Here is a 21,759-nt window from a genome sequence, read left to right on the forward strand (position 1 = left end):
CCGGACGCTGAGCGCGCGGGGAGGCCTCGCCGGCGCGCTCCGGATCCTGCTGGCTCTGGAAGGGGCTGTGGCCAGGTCTTTTGCAAGCCTAAAGCCCGCGCTGGGTGTTCTTACTTTAAGTTCCGGTTTAAAAGCAACAGTTTTATAAACTTCCAATTAAAAGTTAAGAAAAAAATAGAAAGGTAGCAACAAAAATAAATGCAAAAAAAAAAATCTTCAGTTTCCCCAATGGGGCATTTCAAAAACTGCAGCGTCTTATTAGCAAGAAAGGTTTTTTTTTTTTTTTTTTTTCCTTTTAAGGACTTAAAAAACAAAAAGGCGAGTGAAATCTGCAGGCTCCAGTCTGCCTGGTAACACCCGGACAAAAGCGGCAGATTTGAGGCATTGTCATCCCCCGCACCCCTCCCCACGTGGCCTTCTGGCACGAGCCGCGGCGGCCGCCTCATTTGCATCAGAAAGCGGGCGCCGGCCAATGGGCGCGCAGCCTCGCGCCAGCTGGCGGCGCCGCGGCCGGGCCTATATAAGGGTGCGCGGCGTACCGGGGCGCACTCGCCAGCCTTGGGCTTGCCAGGCTGCTCCTGCTCCTCCGTCTCCGCCGCTTCTGCGCCGCTCGCTACTCTCGTGGATAACTAGCTGCTGGCTCTCCGAACCATGACTCTGGAGGAAATCCGCGGCCAAGACACGGTTCCCGAAAGCACCGCCAGGTGGGTCGGCGCCGGGCGCCGGACGTCTCGGGGCGTGGGGAACCTGTCCCTGTCCTGGCTGCAGCTGGTCGGGCGGCCGTCTTCGGGGCCCGCCTGGATGGGGAGCCCCGGGGTGGGAGCTGGGCACCGGAGGTGCGTCCCCGGGGCCGGGGCGCCGGGCAGGGGCGCCCAGGGTGTGTCCTCGGGGCTGGGGATCCCGCCGCGCCTTCGGCCGGTCCCCGCTCACCGCGCTGGCTCGTCTGCAGGATGCAGGGCGCCGGGAAAGCGTTGCACGAGCTGCTGCTGTCGGCGCAGCGCCAGGGCTGCCTCACCGCCGGCGTCTATGAGTCCGCCAAAGTCCTGAATGTGTGAGTGTGGACGCGGCCCCGGGTGGGGCGGCCGGGGTCGGGGGCGGCGGCGGCGGCGGCGGCGGCGGGGACCCCCCCCCCGGGGCTCCCGCCTTGCCCTCACCACCCGGTCCCCGCCGGCGCAGGGACCCCGACAACGTGACCTTCTGCGTGCTGGCCGCCGACGCGGAGGACGAGGGCGACATCGCGCTGCAGATCCACTTTACGCTGATCCAGGCGTTCTGCTGCGAGAACGACATAGACATCGTGCGCGTGGGCGACGTGCAGCGGCTGGCGGCGATCGTGGGTGCCGGCGACGAGGCGGCCGCGCCGGGGGACCTGCACTGCATCCTCATTTCGGTGAGTGTCGCCCCCGCCCCGGCGTCGCCCCACCGCGGCCAGCGGCCAGCGGCCAGCCAGGCTGACCTCTGCACTTTCCCCGCAGAACCCCAATGAGGACGCGTGGAAGGACCCCGCCTTGGAGAAGCTCAGCGTGTTCTGCGAGGAGAGCCGCAGCGTCAACGACTGGGTGCCCAGTATCACCCTCCCCGAGTGACAGCCCGGAGGGGGCCTTGGTCTGATCGACATGGTGACGCCCCGGGGCGCCTAGCGCGCGGCTGGCTCTGTGGATGCGCCCTCGGAGGGCGCGGGACCGGAGTGCTGCGTGGGGAGCAGCGAGGAGGGGCGGCCCCCTGCAGGAGGGGCCGGGCGGCGGCGGCGGCGGCGGCGGCGGCGGCGGCGGCGGCAGGGGCGGGCTGGCCCCCAGCCCGGGACTCTGCGAGTGTGGGGAGCGGCTGCTTGCCCGGGAAGGCCGGAGGCGTGCCGTGGGCCACGGGGTCGGGAAGGACGGACCGGCAGGGCAGGCGTGACTCAGCAGCCTGCGCTCTCGACAGGAAGGAGGGGAGAGGCCAGGCGGGCGAGGCCTGGACTCGGACAGTTAACAGGAGCTCTGATGGACTGAGCAGCCTGCACCGCTGTTTCAAAGCGGACGGGGTCGATGCTCCGGTTTCCAAAGGATTATGCTGCTGCAGCTTTGAGTATTTTTTTTACAATAAACTTACTGAAACAGACTTATTCTCTTTATTGAGGGTAGGGGGTACCCGTCCGAGGGGGAGGTGGTTTGCAGGGGTCCAGGTGATTGTTGAAGCCCCCAGACGGGGACCGGATGGCACCCACTCCGTCTTCCTGTGGGGCTGAGTTACAGGCTCCCGGGGCGCTGGGAGTGGGGGCGGGGACGCAGAACTTGAGCCCTGCTCCCATTTCTCTTTTTTTAAGGGAGATTTTTAAACTTGCAAGACAGGAGCATACTTGAGATAAGACATCAGTGCAGCAGGTCAAGGCAGGCCTTCCAGCCTGATAACAGCGGCCTCTCCTCCCTCCCCTCCCCCTCTGCTCCCCGCAGCCCCCTCCCTTCTGACAGCCGCTTATCGGAACAGCTTGCAGGATGCAGGCGGCGCCCTCCCGCACAATGAGCAGGCCTTCTGCAGCCGCTGCCCTTTGTGGTCCCTGAGGATGGTGGTAGCAGTATGCTCTCAGGAACCTTTTCCTCTTAAGGGCATGGGGCTTATGGCAATGTCACCACGGTATTAATACCGTGTATGACATGATGACTGCATTTAAGTATGAATCATCATTTGTCATAGCTGTGATAGAACTTCAAAGATCTGAGCAACAATGGGAAGACGCATCCACACGAATGGGGTGAGCGACTGTGAGCACAGTCAGCATCTGCTACCTGCTCTTCTGAGGGCCCTCTGCCCACCGCTGAGTTCTGCAGGCCACTGCTGCTCACGACCCCGTTTACAGACTTACGGGAGCAGAAGAATTGAAATCTTTCCCACAAAGACTTGCTTTGAGAACCAGCCAGGGGGAAGTGTCGTGCGTGAATCAATCTTTTTTATTAGGCCAGGATGTCTGGACTGCGCCTCTGTGCTTGACCGGAACCCTGTCCAGCCAGGGAAAGGCACGGGGCTGGCATGCTGTGAGCAGGCTGCCCGGCAGGCCAGGGAGCCTTCTGGGCAAAGGCGGGGTGCTGTGTTGTTTTTCTACCAAGAAAATTCTGCTGATTTACTAGCAGTCCCAGGTGGCTGATTCACCCTGTTGGGCTCCACTTTTTAAATTCTCTCCAAATCCTGGAAGCATTCACAGGAAAACAGGACTGTAGGAGCTAAATTATTCTTCCCAGAATGAAAGCATCCTGTTTCACATATATCAACTCTCCAAGACATTTCCCCCCCTTGATTAGACGGAGGCCCAAGGAAAGAGTTCAGCTGTGTTTGTGCCCCAGTTTCATCAATATTTTACCTATTTGCTTCTCAGAGCACTGACTTCTCTCTGCTGGGGTGGTGTCCTGCAGGGTGGCGTCGGGTCTGCATCCTGGCAAATGACACTGTAGCAAACACAGATGCGGCATAATGACTTTAGAATGCAGCCTTCGATGAATACATTTAGCAGAACGTAGAGCAGGGCAGGCAGGCAGACCCTGCGGCCGGCTGACTGACCGCTGCAGAACATTAAGCCAGTAGCTCTTAAGAAATGTGGCTTTCTTGGATTAGAACCTACAGCAACGGCACCTCCTGGAGCCCTGGGGGCTAGGAGAATTTGCCGGCAGAAAAAATGCACGCTTGGACACAGTGCCAACCCCAAACACGCTGCTCTTCTTCCTTCCTCTTCCTTTCTTTCTTTCCTTTTTTTTTTTTTTTTTTTATGAATGGGATTTTGTGCTATTAAAATAAAATACTCCACAGGACAGGTAATAAAATGCACAGTGCTTACAAACACATTGTTGCCTTCATACTTCCAACAACCCTCAGTGGCAATGCATAGATAAGCTAATTATCACACACATGTTGAGGTGATCCATACAGACTGTTGGACACAATGCCCTGCGTCTAGAAAGTGCTGGATGAATGTTAATGACAATAATACTTAAAGGTTAATGAAAGCATTTGCTACAGATCATGGAGCTCGAAGTGGACCGGTGGATTTAAGACGCAGCCGTCTGGTTCCGGGACCCAACACTTGACCTACTGGGACCCCCATCCAGGTCCCAGCATACGCTGACTTTGCAAGGGAGGCCACTTTCATAAGATAGCGCTGTACGTTCCTTAAAGTTTTATGTATTCATTATACGATAACTGTAAAATACAACAAAGAAGGAGGGGGGAGGAAGGAAGAAGGAAGTAGGAGCCTTGTCATGGGCCATCCCCACCTTTTGGTGTACCCTTTCCCACGTTTTCTGTACCTCTGAGGGGGACATACCCGTCAAACACAAACACACACAGCACTTTCTAAGAAGCTGGTCTCTCCCTGCCTGAGTCTCTTGCTTCTCCCCTCGGCGTCCTGTTGGGTGCCCCCACGTCCCTCAGTGACCTTGGGGGCTGGGGTCTTTTTGTGCTGCGGGATGTGCACCGAAGCAGGGGATCCCGTCAGGGCACTTTCCCTACTTGGAAGGCCTCTCTCTCCAACACAGCCAGATGTCAGCTCTTTGCAGGCCTAAAGCCAAGCTGTGCTCACCCCAAACGGTGGGGGTGAGTCAGACTCCTCTTTATGGCAGGTGACCCTTGTCCACACCAGGACCCGCGGCCTCCGTTCTTTCCCTGGTAAGACGGACGGGAGGCTGAATGCATCCTTGAGGCTCATGTATGCTTACAGCCTGCAGTCCTGCGGGTTATACTTTTTATGAAACTTAGCGGCATGAGCACAGTGAGTGTTGCACCTGGTGCTTAGGAAGAGCCACTTGAGAAAAAGGTGATAAAAAAATTTGCAGGAGAAAAGCAAGGGTGTTGGCAAACCAAGGGACGTTGTGGGGTCAGCTCAGGGACCATGTTTTCGTTTTTGCTTTTTTCAAAGTTCTTGAGCTTAGATGTTGGGTCTTCTAAGCTCCTCTCCTTTTCATTTGGGTGCATTGCCCCCAAAGGTCGAAGAGAATGATTCCTCCCCAGCCACTGAAGAGAGACTTTGGCTAAATGGGGCGAGGGTTGGAGAGGGGCGTGATCCCACCCGCCTACCCGACTGTGGCATGGCTTCAGTTTCTGTTTGAGGGCAAAGTGACACTTGGTCTTTGTAAGCAGCCCTATGTCCTAGTCTAGCTCCAGCTTTCCTTCTGTGTCTTCTAGAAAACAATTGGCAGATAATTTCATTTCTCTTGCTAAGGAAGGTATATATGACGGTCTCCCGAAGACTTCTCTTCCAAGTAGAGGCAGGTGTGGCCAGCGGCATCCGCGAGGGGCCGGGACTACTTGCAGGGGTCTAGATTCTGGGAGGAGGTGGCTGCTGGAAGCTGCTGGAGACACCTCAGGGCTGCACGGGTCAGCCCAACAGGCGGCAAAGACCTTCAGAGCCCTGTGAGCAGGACCTGGGAGGGGCTGCCGCTCATCCACCTCCTGGTGGGGAGGAAGGCATGGCCCTTGGCTGCCAGGCTCTGGGGTGGGAGGCAGGCTGCTGATTCATCGCCTCATTCCCTCCTTCATTCAGCTGGTGGTTACTGTGTGGGGGCACAGTCCTTGGCACAGACTCCTGCCGAGTTCTTGCCACAGAGACTCTTGCTTCAGCAGAGGAGGGGCGAATGGTGTCAGGCTGTGAATCAGCGAAGGTCCCAGGAAGAGTTTCTCTCTGTTGGGGAACAGGACGGCCCCACAAAATCCTCTCTGTGCTGAGCAGCTTTATATTGGTAGGAATCGCGTACCTCTCTCAGGAGGACCCAGAATACCCGGTGCCACCCCCACCATCGTGATCCGGGACAAGCTGCTGACCACTGAGCATCTCACCCGGAAGCCCAGCTGACAATGAGGCTGCCATGTGCCCTGGCCCTCCGTGGGCTTCTTAGAAGCTGCCATCTCCAGCAGGTCTCTCCAAACCCCCCAGATTCTGCTCCTCCCATGCAGAATGCGGGATTCCACCATGGCCCCCTGACCCCCACCATCTGGGGTCACTTCCCTGAGAATGGGATTAAAGGATTTTGCAGATGCAGTCAAGGTTGCTAATCAGTTGACCTGAAAACAGGGAGATGCTCTGCATGGGCCAAGCCTAATTTCCACGGGTGCTTTTAAGCAGAGGGTTTTCTCTGGCTGGTTGCAGAAGAGGAAGCAAGTCTTCCCACCACCTCCTCCCCTGACATCAAACAGCTGGTGTTTTTTACACCAATTCTCCAGATCTCCAATGCCAACTGGGTGTCCGACAAGTCAGTTCACTTCTGACTCGCCAGAGTTAGCATCAGAACTGACAGGTGACACTGTTCCCCACTTGGGACACCAGCCACAAACGGAGTACCTGGACTACCTACATTTCTGCTTGGCCACGTACACATTTGGGGTTCCCATGATCCCTCTCAGGATTGATGATTAGCTGGATCAACTTACAGAACCCAGAAAAAGAGTTCACATAGTAAATCACCAACTTATTATAAAGGATACAACTCGGGAACAGCCAGATGAAAGAGACACATGGTGTGGGGTATTACAGGAGGGGGAGGGGTGTGGAGATCCATGGCCCCTTGGGCACACCACCCTCCTGACGCCTGGATGCGTCCACCAACCTGCGAGCTCTCCAGACCCAGTTAGTGATTTGAATGGAGATTCCGCTGCATCACACGATTGATGGAGTCATTGGCCGCTGGTGATGGACCTCGGTCTCTGGCCCCTCTCCTTTCCCTGGAGGTAGAAGTGGGGCCGAAAGTTCCAAACCCTAACTGGGGCTTGGTCTTCCTGGTGACCGGCCCCATCCCAAAGCTGTTGAGGGGTCCTCCAATAGATACATGGGTAGTGTAAACTCAGGTGTGGTCTAAAGGGGGCTGTTCTGGGTAACAAAGGAGGCGTTGCTCACTCCCACCCTTCACGTGTCCCAGAAGCTCTGTGGCAGGAACTGGGAACAAAGACTAATTTCTTAGTACAGTTGACCTTTGAACAACAAGGGTTTGAGCTGCACGTGTCCACTTCTACGTAGATTTTTTCCATAAATACAAGACAGTCCTGCAAATGTATTTTCTCTTCTTTATGATTTTCTTAATGACGTTTTCTTTTCTCTAGCTTACTTTATAGTAAAAATATGGCATATAATACACGTAACATACAAAATACTTGTTAATCAACCGTGGTTATCTGCAAGGCTTCCGTCCGAAGGAGACTTTTAGTGTTTTTGGGGTAAAAAGTTATACACGGATTTTTGACAGTGTGGGGGTTGGTGTCCCTAAAACCTGCTTTGTTCAGGGTCAACTGTATCCTGCAGGATGTGAGAGGGAGGCGATGTGTAGAGGGTTTGACATGTCAGCGTTGGCTTTGAAGATGGGGCTGCCAGGCAGCAAGGAATGGGGCGGGCCCAAAGCTGAGAGGGGCCCCCGGCCAACAGCCAGCTGGGGTGGGAGCCAGGACCTCTGTCCCACAGGCACGAGAAAACAAATTCTGCCAACAACCTGCATGAGCTGGGAAGTGGGTTCTTCCTGAGAGCCTCCACCCGGGACTTCCGGCCCAGTGAGACCCTGAGCTGAGAGCCGGCTCTGTCCAGTCTCCAGTTCTGACCGGGAGCCGGCTCCTGCCAACCTGCTAGCCCTCACCTTCCCCGGGGAGTCAGCAACCCTAGGGCCATTGACTGAATCATTGGTTATTACCCCCACCCCTTCCCCTTACAGGAAATCTTCAAGTGGCACTGAATCACACATTCTCCGTGTAGGAAGGAAGTCTAGTTGATACCGAGTCCTCATTTTGCAGACGAGAAAGTGGCCTTAGGGAAGGGAAGTGCTATTGCAGGTGAGCTTTTGGAGGCCCCGAGCTGCGTCTCATGCCTGCAGACCCGCATATTCAAGGCTGACCACGGACTGGCCACGGCCACCCCCACGGCAGCCGGTCCATCCCAGACCCCGCTGATGTGCCCAATGCTGGCACCTCAGAATTCTCCAGAGGGAAGGAAGCATCTGGAAGTGCGTGGTCCAAGCAGCTTGGGGGTCTACCTGCCCATGCCCTCTGGAACCGGCCTGACTTGTCTGGAAATGTAGTCTTTTGGTTAAAAGAAACTTTTTCTTACTGCTGCTTGTGGCTTCCTGTCACTCAGAGTAGACACACTGGTCTGTCTGTCCAGCCTCTGGTTGTGGGGACAGCAGGTCAGTGACGGACAGGAAAGCCTGTTGTGGTCTGAAAGCCGAGGCCTGGAGAGCAGTCAGTTAAGGGCACATTATCAAAATGATGTAGAAGCATCCCCCCGCCCCCGCCGCCCAAAGCAGGCTCTGATCCTACAGCCACTGGCCATTTCTTCATCTCCTACCAGGCAGTTGATGTGGTTTTACTTCCTCACCTCAAGGGAAGGTGGGATTCCCAGCTGGTTTTCATGGTTCATTGTTTCATGGTTCTAGGCCCGCCTCGGCTTGAAGTCTTAAACCCCGTGGCCGCGCACGCTGAGAGGGCTAGAATCCATTTGGCTCTTTGACACAGTCTCCCTGCCTTTGTGACAGGGGCTCTGTTGTGTTTTTATATGGAGGTGGCTCAGGCCAATAGAATTCTAAGTGGCAACATCAATACAAAGTGAAAAGCAACATCGCAAGAGAAGACCAAGTATCCTCGTTCTCAACAAGACCTGAGCTCCCCAGGCTGTTTGCTGCCTAGCAGCTAATCGGTGCCTAGAATTCCTTCCACCCCCGCAGGATGGATGGGATATGCAGATTCCAGGAAAGAGGGTGCCGATGGTGGGTCAGGCACGGCTGCCGGAAGACCCATCGGAAATCATCGCGCACCCATTTACTGCCCTGGGATTTTTGCAAATCGCTCATGTGCTGGTTCTGTGGGGCCCAGATAATGACAAGGTAAAGCCCAGGGAATGGGGTAGCTGGGCCCCTGTCATCAGATGCTCAGCTTTGGGGTCCTGCCGGGCAGCCTCAGAGCCGAGGCTCAGGCCCCACGTGGGCCAGGGTGAGAGCCGGTGGCTGCTCTCTGCTCGTGTGGCCCCCAGGCCAGCCTCAACAGAGGCACCAAGAGACTGGGGGGAACCACCACCCACCCAGGTGGGGCTGAGGAGCCAGAGAGACACGTGGGACGGAGCGTGAAGCGCACGTCTCTGTTGCAGCCCGGAGCCTTGGCCATCCGTGGGACGGAGCGTGAAGCGCACGTCTCTGTTGCAGCCCGGAGCCTTGGCCATCCGTGGGACGGAGTGTGAAGCGCACGTCTCTGTTGCAGCCCGGAGCCTTGGCCATCCGTGGGACGGAGCGTGAAGCGCACGTCTCTGTTGCAGCCCGGAGCCTTGGCCATCCAGAGCCGGTCTGCCCGTGCTGAAGCCCCTTGCCCTGAGTCTTGATTATGTTGTTGGAGAAGCAGTCCCTGCTCGGTGGGCCGTTCCAGGACGTAGGGGCATCCCACCCCCAAAGCCATGCGTCGTGTCCCAGCAGCTGGGCTCGGGCCCGGGCGAGGACCCCCGCTGGCCCCCGGCAGGGTCAACAGCAGCATGCGGCTCGGTGGAGTGAGGCGGGGTACCAGACGCTCCTCGAGGAGCTGGGGGTGCACGTCCCCAGCCTCATCCTCTGTGTGACTGTTATCACGGACAGACACTGCAGGCTCAAAGGACAGCATGGGAGCCTGGGGGCTGAGGGGCTTGAGTGCGGCGGTGGGGGACACACGGCAGATAGGAGCGACCTGCCTCCTGGGCTTTAAAAGCAGGTGGAGGGCATGGCACAGCCCTGAGGATTGTTGCCATCTTGGGACGTGTTCTGGGTTTGCTCTGAAGCGCGTTCCCCAGAGGGGAGCACGGAGCTTTTCCCATTCGGGGAGCTGCACTCATACAAGTTCTTGTAACGGGAGAGATTCGAGGGGCAGACCTAGTGCTGAATGGAGAGATCTTCCCTCTATCCCGGCTTCCACACCAGGCTGCCAGTTACCTGCTTGTGACCCTGGTCGCGTCATGGTACCCCCTTGCTCTGTGGACAACCGAGGGTGACTGTTCTTGCTGCTCCAAGGGCCCTGCCCGGCTCCAAGCTTTGGGGGGGAGCCCTCCTTTACAGGCCTCCCCCTCCCACTTTATAAGGCCCTTTTGCATACTGTGGAGGTCTGTTATGAGCCTCAGTGTCCCCCCTTCCTCACGGAGAGGGAGAGTTTCACCTGAGACAGCTCGACTCCCATGCGGGGCTCGGGACGCCCTTGGTAAGGACTGCTCTGAATTCGCAGGACCGTGGTAGGGTCTGGCCCTCCGTCCTCCTCAGCGGCACCACCGTCCTCGGCATCAAGCATGTTTGCCAAGTGCCTGTCCGGGCATGGAATCTAGGTGCTGGACAATGTGAAGACCTTATATTTTACAGGACGCCACACCAATTTCTTTTCAGCCGTAGGAAGAAACACATAGCGAGAAGCACCAACTTCGTGAAGGATGCAGGACGGGGGAGGGAGCAGGCTGTGAACCCCGAATTTGGCACTTTCTTAGTTTCCCTGCAGAACAAATGGCCCCGGAGCCGGTTGGGTGTTTCTTGTGTCTCCCCAGGGGCTGGCCTGGGCTCACAGTTCTCTCGCTCTCTCTGGTGCTGCCTGGGCTGGGCCAGGATGCCTGGAGCCCAGGGCTCTGCCTCCCCACGGGCCTCCCCCAGTGCAGGCTCGGTGCTCTCTGTTGGCTAACCAGAGCCCCCAGCCCGCATCAGACACGGGGCCTCGGATCCTGGGAGGTGGTCCTGGGGGGCAGTGTTTGGGGCATACCTGCGACTCACGTCTCTGCATCACGTTTGAGGCGGCAAGCCCCTTGGAGCTGTAAAATTTAGGTTATAGAAGCCACTTTGAGAGAAAGACCACTTGGAAGTACAAAATGTGATCGTCTGCAATACTGCAGTTGGTCCGGGGCGGGTCTCCCCTCTATGACGTCCCCGGACATGAGTAACCACAGAGGACACAGCAGCCGGCTTAGAGCGGGGTTCACTCAGCAGCTGGGCCTGAGGGCGATCGTGGTCCCTGTAAGCCCTTCCCTGGCACCCAGGGGGGACCAGGCTGTGCACCAGGCCCATGCCGCCTGCTGGCTCCAGCCTTCCCCAGCGGACCCCGTTCCCGGGAAGCAGAAGTTCCGGGGCAGGCCTCTCCTGTGCCCTCGCGCCTGGCCCAGCTCCCGTCCGGTATCCCTCCACGGAGCGCACGGTTTTAAGTTTCCGAAAGACAAATCCTTTATCTGGAACATCTTCACAGTCTGAGCATGTGTTAGACACATGGCGAGCGGGCTCGTGGCTGGGGTGGTGGTGACATTAGACAGAGGAGCCACCCCTGGGTCCAAGCGACCTGCAGCCCCAGGGAGTCCACTCACGCGGGGAGGGGGGTCGCTGGTGCCCATGAGGAAGGGGCTTCAAATCTCATCCAGGCCTGCTCTGTTAACTCACCGATCTTCCCTTCCTGGTGGAGGGAATTCCAATTCGTAGGAATTGGATTTCCAATTCATAGGAAGACTTAGGTTTGAGTAGAAAAGTATCCACTAGTCGCTAAGTTTTAAAATCTGGACTCTGGCCTGAGGTCCGGCTGTGCTCCCCATTCCTGGCTCCTCCCGGGCCTGTGTCTGCAGCAGCTCCTCCAGCCCAGGGGAGCACAGCATGGCCTTCTCCTTGGATTCGGCCAACGGAAGGGAATGGTGTGGGGAGAGAGCCTTCTTCCCTCTCCCTCTTGCTGTGGGGCCCTGTCCCTGGCAGCGACCCCATCCCTGCCCTGCATCCCTGCCAGGAGCCCCTCCCCCATGTGGTCTGGGGTGTCACCTCCTCGCTTGGCCCTGCAGCCCCACGGCTCAGGCCACCTGCAGGCCACCTGCACGGCTCAGTCCAGACCTTGGCCACTGCGGCTTGGACCGCAGGGTGGGGAGAGTAAGCCTGGGGGCTGCAGGGAGGACTGTGCCCGCAGGACAGCCAGGGCACCCTGGGGTCGTTCTTGCCCTTTCCCTCCATGTTCTGGCTGGTGGGTCTTCCTGGCACAGGGAAGAGCAGAATTCTGAGCCTCTAAGTGCCTGCCCGTCTCCGGGGACTTGTGTGGATTCGGAGGTCTAGGGCACTGGGGACATTTCATCTCCGACAAGCTCTGGTAGCTTGGCAGCTGCAGGCCCATGGAGCAAATCTGGGCCCCGAGGGCACCCCACGGGACTGCGGGCTCCTCCTGAATGGGAGTTTCTGTTTGCACCTGAGACACAGCAGTCCACCTTGCTCCAGTTCCTGCTGATTGCCGGAGGGGTCTGACCCCCCGCCCCCTGCAGATTGGGCCCTGTGGAGGTGGCTCTGGAGAAGGGGGTGCGGTGCTCCCCCCATGACCAGGCGTTCTCGGCCCCTGGCCCCTATTAGGCGTGGGGTTAGAGCTTTGGGTGGGATGTGGGGTGGGACTGCATTTGAATTTCTGACCCTTGGCCACTTCCCAGCTGTGACCTCAGGAACCCTCTGTACCTCTCTGAGGGTTAATGTCCATATTTGAAAGAACTTGGCCTCACGCAGTACCTGTGGGCTCAGAGGGGCCCAGTGAGCTAGCAACTGTGGATCTGAAGTTGGGGTGGGTTGTTGGTGGTGCCTGCCTCAGCTATTCAGTGCCCGTAGGAGCCAGAGTCCTTTTTGCTCTTAAACAAAGCACTGAAGCCAACAGGCTCTTATAGTGTCCTGGTATAGGATTCCAGGTTTCTGTGATCCATAATAATTTGTTCTATTAGCAGCTTCCTCTGACACACACCCACACACCCATGCACATACCTGCATATACACAACACACGCACATGCACATGTGTGTGCACACAACACACACAGGACACACACACGCACACCTATGCACATGTGCAGTGAACACACGCACATGTGTGTGCACACAACACACAACACAAATACACACACGAGTATACAAACACACCACGCGTACACAGGATGCGCACACAGGTGCACACATGTGTTTCCACAGCCATCTGTGGTGAGGTTCAGTCTCTCAGTCTTGCTGGACTGCCCGACTGTTGGCGAGGTCAGCAGGGTTTGCTTTATCGACCTCAAATGGTGCAGGATGAGTGGAAAGAAAGGGAGCTGTGTTATCCTTTTGGAGAGCGGAAAGGCTCCCGAGAGAGGGACTGCAATCCCGTGCTCCGTGGCCTGGTGGTGCATCCTGTGTGAGCTTTGCAAACATGCCCGCCAGCTTGCTGTTAGAATAGTGAGCACTGGGAAATAAACTGACTGAGCATTCCATTCTCTTCAGAGAAAGCCTGGCTGTCCCCCAGCTATGCTCCCGAGCTGCCACCACAGAGCCACGAGCCACGCGCTGCACACAGGCCACGTGCTTGCAGTTCTTTCCCTTGCTTCTGCTCCTTCCCATGGAGGCTGACCTCAGTCCTATAAAAAGGCAAGGAGACCATCCTGTGTCAAAGCTGAAGGATCCTAAAGTCCTGCCTTTTCCCACGGGGAAACTGTTAAACAAAGCTCTTCCTCCTACAGGCTATCTCTGTCCCTTGGCACTTGCTTTATTATTTTTTTTTCAGGGCTGCAAATTACTCCAAATAAACAAGCTAGTACAGAAAAAGTAATGGTCAGAATGCTTGGTTTCCACTAAACGATTATATTATGGGAACATTGTGCCTCTGGCATACCGGGTAAGATGATGGATGGATAGCCGGTGAACAGTATGTTCTGTTCTGAGCTGCAAGTTGGTGGCTTTCATTCTCGTGCTCAGTCTTGCACAGGTTTGCAATTAGTGAAGGAGAATTTGAGCTCTCAGGGCTCTCGGGGAGCCTGTCTTATTTGCCCTGGACCAGCATCTGGCGCGAAGAGCAGATTCCAGAGCCTGGGCTGCCTCAGCAAGACCGCGCTGACCTTAGCAGGTCTGCAGAGAGCAGGGGCAGCTCTCCAGGGCCGCTGGGCAGGGGAGGAAAGACCTCTCTGGCTGGTGGGGGTGTGCCCTCGTGGAGAGAGGACCTGGGGCTCCAGGGAGCACCTGCTGGAAGGCAGGCAGATCCCTCCACTCCCCGCCCCTGCCCAGGGCCCACCCACTAAGGGATCCTGGCCCCAGCCTCGCCCTGCCATTGGAGAAGCCCACTCAGGCACCTCTCACGGGGACGTTGCAGAGACTAGAAGGGCAGAGGTGTGGAGGGTACTGCGGTGGCCGCCCAGGAACGGCTGTCTCCTGCCTGGAATGGGGGTGATGCTGATGTTCTAGTGTGAGTGAAACTGGCACCTGCGCTCCCCCCAAAGCACCCCTACCCTCTGGGAGTTCTGCTGTGCGGCTGTCAGGCTGACACCCTCAAGTCACCCACCTCGGTCTGCCTTTCCCATCTGTGCGTCCTGACCACCCAGGGCCTGCTTTTTGGGGAGGGGTTTGGGGCTCTGGGAGGCTGCTCTGTGCACTGTCATGTCTTATCATGCAGGGCCATGTGCCCTTCTCTACACAAACCCCGAAGCTCTCGTGTCATAAAGCAGAGGGTAGCTGAAATGGCATTTGTTGTTGTCGAAATGTGAAAAAGCCTCTCCTGTGCCTTCTGATGGAAGACCCACCCCTGTCCCCGGAAGGAGATGTGGCTCTGCAGGGGGATGGCTCGGGCCGGCAGCCTCACGCTACCCTGGACGCTCCTAGTGTCTGGGGTGTGGGGGGGGGACCCAGGCATCACACCCCTCGCTCCTCAGTGAGCAAAGCACTTCTCCTTGGAGCTCCAGTTGGTGCCCCGATGTGGCGCTCCTCACCGTTACCCCAGAGCTTGGTACACCCCTTGGCTGTCCGGGGAAGGCAAGGCCACGGAGGCGCCCTGAGTGTCCTGCCGACGGATGACTCCAGCATCCCTGGGGAGATTCCTGGGACACACTTCCTGCCCTTCAAAGCTGGTCCAGGAATTGTTTACAAGGCCTGGTGAATCTTGTGAGCTGTGCGCTGCAGCCGGACTGCTCAGATATCTTTGGGAAGCAAGGAGCCAGCCCACTCGGTGACTCGGGGCCGCCTGCCGGCAGCCTCGCACTGCCCCAGACTGGGTGGCCACGGGGCACCGTGGGCACAGCCCTGTGCTGGCAGGGACCTCCTGTACTGCTTTATTTTTATCTTCGTGCCGAGTTCACCTTTGCTGTCCCGGCTCCCCTAGACACGGTGTGCGGTCTTCCCCTGCCTTCTTTCTCAGCACTGACGACGCACACCTGTCTGCATTTCCTATCTTTGTGGCAGGCTCAGCGGCACCGGGCGCCGGGCCAGGGGCTCCAGCCGTGGGCCGAGCTGAGAAGGCGCAGGCTGTGCCCCTCCACAGGGACTTGCCCCGGCCCCGGCCAGCGTGCTCAGTCTGGGGGTGCGAGCCCGCGGTCCACGCACGGGCCGCTGGGCCGGCCGGGGCCAGGAGGCGCCCCTCCCCGGGGGCCAGGGAAGTTGCTGCCCACGTAAGAGGCGCTGGGCGCCCCACGGGCCAGCTGGTCGGCGGCCAGGCGGCACTGAGCGCCCTTTGTTTCTCACAGCAGTGACTTCCCTCTTTGGGTCAATTATGCAGCCTAATAGCTGTTATTACGTCTGAACAAAGTGTGCCGCTGCAACCCGTGCGGTTCCAAGGGCAGCTCACCCTTGTCCCAGCGCCCTGCCACCCTCCAAGACCAGGCGCCGGCTGCAGCTTGGCTGGTCCTCCCAGGGGCCGCCTCCCCCCAGGGTAGCGGTGCAGAGCTTAGGGGGAGCCTGAGGAGGGCTGCAGAAGAGGGGGTGGCATGGACAGGGGCCGCAGTGGACCTCAGCCTGTTTCCTGGAGCTTCTGCCGGGTCTGGGTGCATCTGCCAGCCGGCTGTGTGCATTTACACTTGCCAGGTTGAAGCCTCGGCAGGGTGAGCTTGCTTTTCCCTTAGCCTCCCGTGGAATGTTCTGGAAGGAATGGCAGAGGCCCTGCTAGCCTCGCGGCAGCTCCACTCGGCATTTGCTTTCTCCCCAGGATGACTCAGACTTCTTTCCTGGGGCTCCATCTGCCAGGTGTAGAGGTGGTGCAGTCACCGTGCATACAAGCCGGGAGCTTCCCTTCCTGGCGAGGGACTGGCCTGGGCAGCGTGGGGCTCCGAGGTCGGTCAGCCGGGCTTCTGCCCTCAGGGAGCAGTAGCTGTGGTCCAGGGCGGAGGGCATGGCCTCAGGGTCAGCCAGGGAGAGCGGAGGGATGTGGCTACTGCAGGAACAGCCGTCAGGTGGCTGCCCTGCCAGGCATCAGGTGTGCGGCCATGCACCTGTTGGAACGGACACGGACATGCTTACTTCTTCATCATCACCTTGGTCACCGCTGCCAGGAAGGCCCAGGAGCCATGACAGAGGCCAGGGCTGCTCATGCGGCGGCTGCGGGGTTCCCAGGGCATGGAAGCTGGGATGAGGGGGCCAGCGAGGCCGGGACCTCCAAGCCCAGTGCCCAGGGTCCACTGGGGAGCCCCGAGCACCGTGGATTCTGTGTGAGTTTCTCCCTTCACTGTGTGCTTCCTACTGTTGTTGAAACAGGGTGCATAACAGGGGGATAGTAAATTGACCTTTTATAGGGTTGTTGATAATGATTGTTGTTTGAGCTTAAAGCAAAATGTTAGCTTTTCCATCCGATCCCCTCTTATCGCTGGGGTTCTATCCACCGACAGGCAGCGCAAGGCTTTCTGCTGGCTTGCACCTGGGAAACGTGCACGGTGGCCCTCCTTTGCGGCCAGCACCCAAGCTTGGTCCAGCATGAGCGAGGCCCTGGGAAGGGACTGCATGAGGGTCAAGGGCCCAGGGGGAGGTGTAGACAGGCCCCTCTTCCAGGCAGCGGTGGGGATGGGTCAGCCTCAGCAGGGGTGTTCTGCAAAGCCCCTGAGGGCAGGCTGCTCCCATGCAGCAGGGCCGGGAGCCACTGAGGATCTCACCGGGGCACAGGCTCGGATGGGGCTGGCCTGGGGCCTGAGCCTGCCTCCCTAGCCGGTGCCACGGCTCTGTGGTCCCCACTGAGCAGAGAGCAAGGCTGGGATGGTCCCTGTGGGGCTTATCCATCTTTTCCAGATGCATGCCCTTTTCCTCCAAAGCACACTCTGGCGTTCCTACGGACCTTCTTTGTCCACAAACCAGTCAAGGGGGGCCCCAAACTAGCCAGGCAATATGACTGAGGCGGCGGGGTGCCCCCAGGTGGGAATTTCTTTTGGGCTGGTTGCGTGACAAGCGCGCTGGGTCAGCTCCCGTGTGGGGGTGGGGGGGTGGGGGGGAGGTGTCTGGCCCAGCGGCTTTGTCATCTGCAATCACACAGGAGCCGCACTTGCTCTGAGGCTCTGCTAAATTGCTGTCCTGCACTTTGTATGGCTGAGCTGGGGCTGTGGTCTCCCTGGGAGCAGCCCTGCTTTGCTGACAGCCACACAGAGCCCTGCCCTCCTCCGGGGCCCATGTGGTTGGTGGAGGTGCATCCCTTGTTGGTGGAGGCAGGACCCCTGCTCCTGGGGCGGTTTTCCCAGCCACATCTGGGCTTGGCCTCGTGCCGGTCTGTCTGGTGATGACGGAGCCACTGCGCCAGACTGGAAGGCCCTCCCACCACGTGGCCTCCAGACTGGACCCTCCCTAGCACTTCTGTCTTCCTGTGGGCACTCTCCCCCTGTAGCGTCTACGTGACTCCTTGAAGGGCAGGACCATCCCAGCCCCCCACCGTCCCTGGCAGGTGCCATGTCCCCCAGCCAGCATTCAGCAAGTGTTGGCCAAAAACCCTGGTCTGCCACTGGCCTCGGAGCAAGGCACGTGGCTCTTGGTGCAGCGCTGAGTCAAGGGGGACCCGAGACAGGAGACGGGGACCCCAGAGGCCCCACCCCCCAAAGTCACATCATTCCCTGCCCCCGCTTCCCCCATTTGCTGCATTTCACCATGGCTCTGGTCTGGCTGGGCAGTTCCTGCAGCCCAGCTGACGGGGCTGGGGGCTCCCCTCTCCACACAGTGGCCCCAAATTCACCCAGGACTACGGGGTTGAGGGCTCACTGGGGCTGCTCCTCCCAGAGGCAATGTTTTAGTTAGCTCACGTTTCTTCTAGAAATCAGGGGACACTCTGTGCCCAGGCGTGTGTGGAAACGCCTGTGGGGATGGGCCGTGACCTGCGGGACCCACAGAACCTCTCCGAGAAGTGGGAGGAGGGGTCCTCGTGACACAGCTCTGGCTCGGGGTCCGAGGAGCAGCAGGGCCTTAGCGAGAACTGTGACAAGGTCAAGTTCCGTGGAGTGGACAGGAAGTGCCACAGGTACCGGGGCACTGTCTAGCTTGGCCTTCGTGGACGTGGGGTTCTGTACACAGATAAGTGGGGGTGGTGGGGAGTGGCCGGGCGACAGCACAGCATCCGTTAAGGCATCCCTGGGACACGGGGCTGGATCCTGCCCTCGGTCTAGCTGAATCACACACAGTCAGGTGGTCACAGAAGGAAGCACCGATTACTAAGTGTGAGGTGCTGAGGAGGGGACGATGTGCGGAGGGCTGAAGAACCAGCGGCAGGGATCTAGGTGATGTTTGCGTACGGACTTACCCCAGACAGGAGGAACAGCATGCGCAAAGGCCCTGGGGCAGGAGGCTCCTGGCATGTCCAAGGGACCGACAGGCCTGTTGTGGGGGGTTGGGGTGGGATGGAAGCAGCCTGGTGCTAATGGGGCATCTCCCAGAGGAATTTACTTTAACGGGTCCACTGAAGAACTTGCTTTCCCCGTGTACGTGTGTACAGGGGCAAAGCAAAGAAGGGAGGAGTGGCCGTTGGGGCAGAGGACGGAATTGGTCAGTCCCTGGTAGCCCACCAAGTAGCATGCAGCTGGTTATAAACACTCTGTACCAGTGGGTCATGGAGGTGGGTGGGGGCCCAGGAGAGCTGCAGGTGCACCCCCAGGCCTCTGACCCCGAGGCTGTGCCCTCATGCCCAGCAGAGCCAGCCCTGCTCCAGGGCCCAGCTCTCCCCATCCTCCACAGGCTCCGCCCTCGGCCCCGCCCACTTCCCCCAGGCTGCCGGGTGGAGGCCTGTCTCCCAGGCACCTGTCCTGCCCCAGCTTCCCACACCTGCAGCCTCAGAGTCACCAGCTCTCTAATTGCTCTGGCCTGGAGTGCTTCCTGAGCCACCATTAGGACTGGGCCCCGGGGGCGGGGGGCGAGGGGGGTGGGGAGCGCCCTGGGGTTGTAGGTTCTGGGGGTTTAGGGCCTGGGGGGGTATGGGGTTCTGAGGGGTGTGGGGCCCAGGGGTGTGAGGACCAGGGTTGTGGGTCCTGGGGGTGTAGGGTCTGGGAGGGGGCGTGGGTCCTGGGGGGTGTGGGGTCCTGGGGATATGGGGTCTTGAGAGGTATGGGCCCTGGAGGTGTGGGTCCTGGGGATGTGTGTCCTGGAGGTTGTAGGTCCTCGGGGGCTATAGGACCTGAGAGGGTGGGGGCTCCTGGGGCTGTGGGGCTGGGGTGTGGGGTTTGGGGGGGCTGGGATTGCGGGGCTGGGCATCAGGACTTTGGTGTTAGGGAGAAGTCAGGTTCTTGGTGGCCCTGCTCACCAGCAGGTGAATTCACTAAACTTGCTGTCCCATTTCTGCAATTGAGATCTGTGTCAGGTTATTCTAGGCACAGCATAGCTGAGCCTGTGGTCTCTATCACACAGATTTGGCATGAGTGAGCTCTGTCCAGATGAACGTCCTTTCTGCCCCTCTTCTGCTGCCCCCTGCCTCCCCAGCTAGGCTGTCCTGGGGTCCCCGGGAGCCCGGGGTGGGGCTGGCCGGAGTCAGGTGCTGGACCCCTGCACGGACACGTCAAGGGACTCGGGCCAGCACGAGGACACCCGGAAGGGTCTCAGCTGCTGTCCCATGAAGCAGAATGTTCCCAGGCATAGCATGTCCCTTTCAGGCCGTTTCTTTCTGGAAAACTCGGACATTTGCCAGGAATAAGAGAGGCATCCCTGAGAATCTTTGGACCCCGATGGAAGTGTTCCCAAGCACGTTTCCCTCTGCTGAGCATTAGGACTAGGGGAGCGGGAAACCCAGCACCCAGCACGGGTGCCCCAACAGAATGTGCTTCCAGAATCAGGGCATCACGCCGGGTGCGGGGCCCACTGGCTTCCTTCCTGTTGACTGTTCCTATGTCCCCAGACCATGCCCCTGTGCAGCCTCTGCCTTGCTGGTCTGTGCATGGCTTCCCTCCTGCTCCCAGTTCTGCAGAAGACACCAACCGTCTAGGAAGTACGGAAGTTCGCTTCCGGAAAGACATCCTTGAAAGTCTGAATTCCTAAAGACAACGACACCACCCGTTTGGCAGGAGTACGCCCATTACGGGCTGCTAAATACTGAATTGCACCCTTGAATCCCTCCTTTCTTTGTTCTGGTCGCAGAACCTTTCAAAGCCAGCATGTGGAGGACAGGAATTCTTTCCACTTGGGTGAAGGAAAAAACACCCTCCCGCACGCGTGCTGTCCTCCGTTGGTCCCTCCTGTGATGGCATCCGCGCGGGCCAGCGGGACAACCATGTGACTAGGAAGAACTTTCAGTCCCGCCCACAGCCTCTGGGGAGGGACAAGGGACTGGCGTTGGATCGGTCGCCAATGGCCAGTGATTTATCAACATGCCCATGTAATGAAGCCTCCATAAAACCCCAAAAAGATGGGGTTCAGAGGGCTCCGGGTTGGTGAGCCAGAATGCTTCCACACGCCACCATGCCAAGGGGACCTTGCCCTCTGTATCTCTTCATCTGGCTGTTGATTCGTATTCTCGAATGTCCTCTGTAATATACTGGTAATCCAGGGAGTAAACGGGCTCCCTGAGTTCTGTGAGCCTCTGAAGCAAATGAATGCAACCCGGGATCGGTCGCCCTTGGGCCACTCGCGGCTGGAGTGTGAAGGGCGGTGGGGGCAGGCTTGCAGGACCGAGCCTCTAACCCGTGGGATCTCTCTCGGTCTCCAGGCGGACAGTGTCAGAAGTGAGTTAATGTGTAGGACGCCAGTCAGCGCCTGCTGAGAATCGGAGAATCACTTGGTGCAGAACAAACACACATCCTAACGAGCCATAGGCAGGTGGAGTTTGATGCCACGGAGAGCATTCCAGGTGGACGGACGGACACCGTGGTGTGGCTGGGCAGTGGTCGGAACGGTTGGCGCGGGGACAGCGTGAAACGGTCTCTTAGTGATTTTCGAGCACGGGGCAGTTTCGAGGCATGCACGTTTGTATTGCTTTTGTGTACTCATTGCATGTACACAGCAGTCCTGGGCAGCCAGGCTGTGCGTGGCCCTTCGGAGGAGCTCTAACTTGCTGGCTCCTGAGTCCAGTCTACAGAGATGCTAAGTCCTGGCAAATACCAGCTGTATTGGAAACGCTGCTTTGAGAGTGTCTGGTGGAGGGGAGCCCTGCTCAGTGCATGAGATCTCTCTGAGACGGTGTTGCTGTAGTCCACTAGGACCCTGCTGCTCTCCTGACTTCACCGGAAAGGGCCAACCCTCCAGGCCCTGCATCTGTAGGGAGGAGGCACGTGTGTCCCCCACCATGTTCTTAGGCCTCCCAGTAAGCGTCCTGTTCAGCAGCTCTCAGCGTTTCCTGGACGAGTCTCCTGGACCTGGGAAATGAGCCCCGGGCGCTGGGTCGTGGGGAGGAGTGGCTTCTTGTGGATGCCGACGGTGCTCCTGGGTCACCAGGGTGATGCCAGGCTCGGTGTGCGGAATATCAGTGTCCTTGCCACGGGCGTGATGGGCCTGGGAATGGTCCCTTGTAGCTGCCTTTCCCCCCTCAATATCTGTAGATGTCAATAGCTTTGTAAGTTTGGGGAACATTCATCCCAACTGTATGAATACGAATTGCAAAATTACAGTGCAGTGGGGAGGGTCTCCCTGGCATGCCTGGACCCCTTCTGCACACTTCTGATC

At 58.5% G+C, this 21,759-nt stretch overlaps 1 protein-coding gene across 1 annotated transcript; it reads left to right on the plus strand.

Moving 5' to 3' along the window:
- The first annotated feature begins 566 nt into the window (after positions 1 to 566).
- Positions 567 to 1,648, plus strand: GADD45G (growth arrest and DNA damage inducible gamma). The gene is made up of 4 exons (XM_028117391.2): positions 567 to 704; positions 950 to 1,051; positions 1,177 to 1,390; positions 1,476 to 1,648. Exons 1-4 carry the CDS (start codon positions 652 to 654, stop codon positions 1,584 to 1,586), a joined length of 480 nt encoding a protein of 159 aa, XP_027973192.1. The 5' UTR covers positions 567 to 651; the 3' UTR covers positions 1,587 to 1,648.
- Positions 1,649 to 21,759: the final 20,111 nt, after the last annotated feature.

The sequence above is a fragment of the Eumetopias jubatus genome, unplaced genomic scaffold, assembly GCF_037043125.1.
Source record: "Eumetopias jubatus isolate StellerSeaLion01/CBP00866 unplaced genomic scaffold, mEumJub1_p1.0 scaffold_15, whole genome shotgun sequence".
Lineage (NCBI taxonomy): Eukaryota > Metazoa > Chordata > Mammalia > Carnivora > Otariidae > Eumetopias > Eumetopias jubatus.

Coding starts and splice junctions, on each gene's coding strand:
- GADD45G (XM_028117391.2), top strand. CDS start 652: ATGACTCTGGAGGAAATCCGCGGCCAAGACACGGTTCCCGAAAGCACC. Junction 1,052..1,176: donor TCCGCCAAAGTCCTGAATGT/GTGAGTGTGGAC, acceptor CCGCCGGCGCAG/GGACCCCGACAACGTGACCT. Junction 1,391..1,475: donor TGCACTGCATCCTCATTTCG/GTGAGTGTCGCC, acceptor CTTTCCCCGCAG/AACCCCAATGAGGACGCGTG.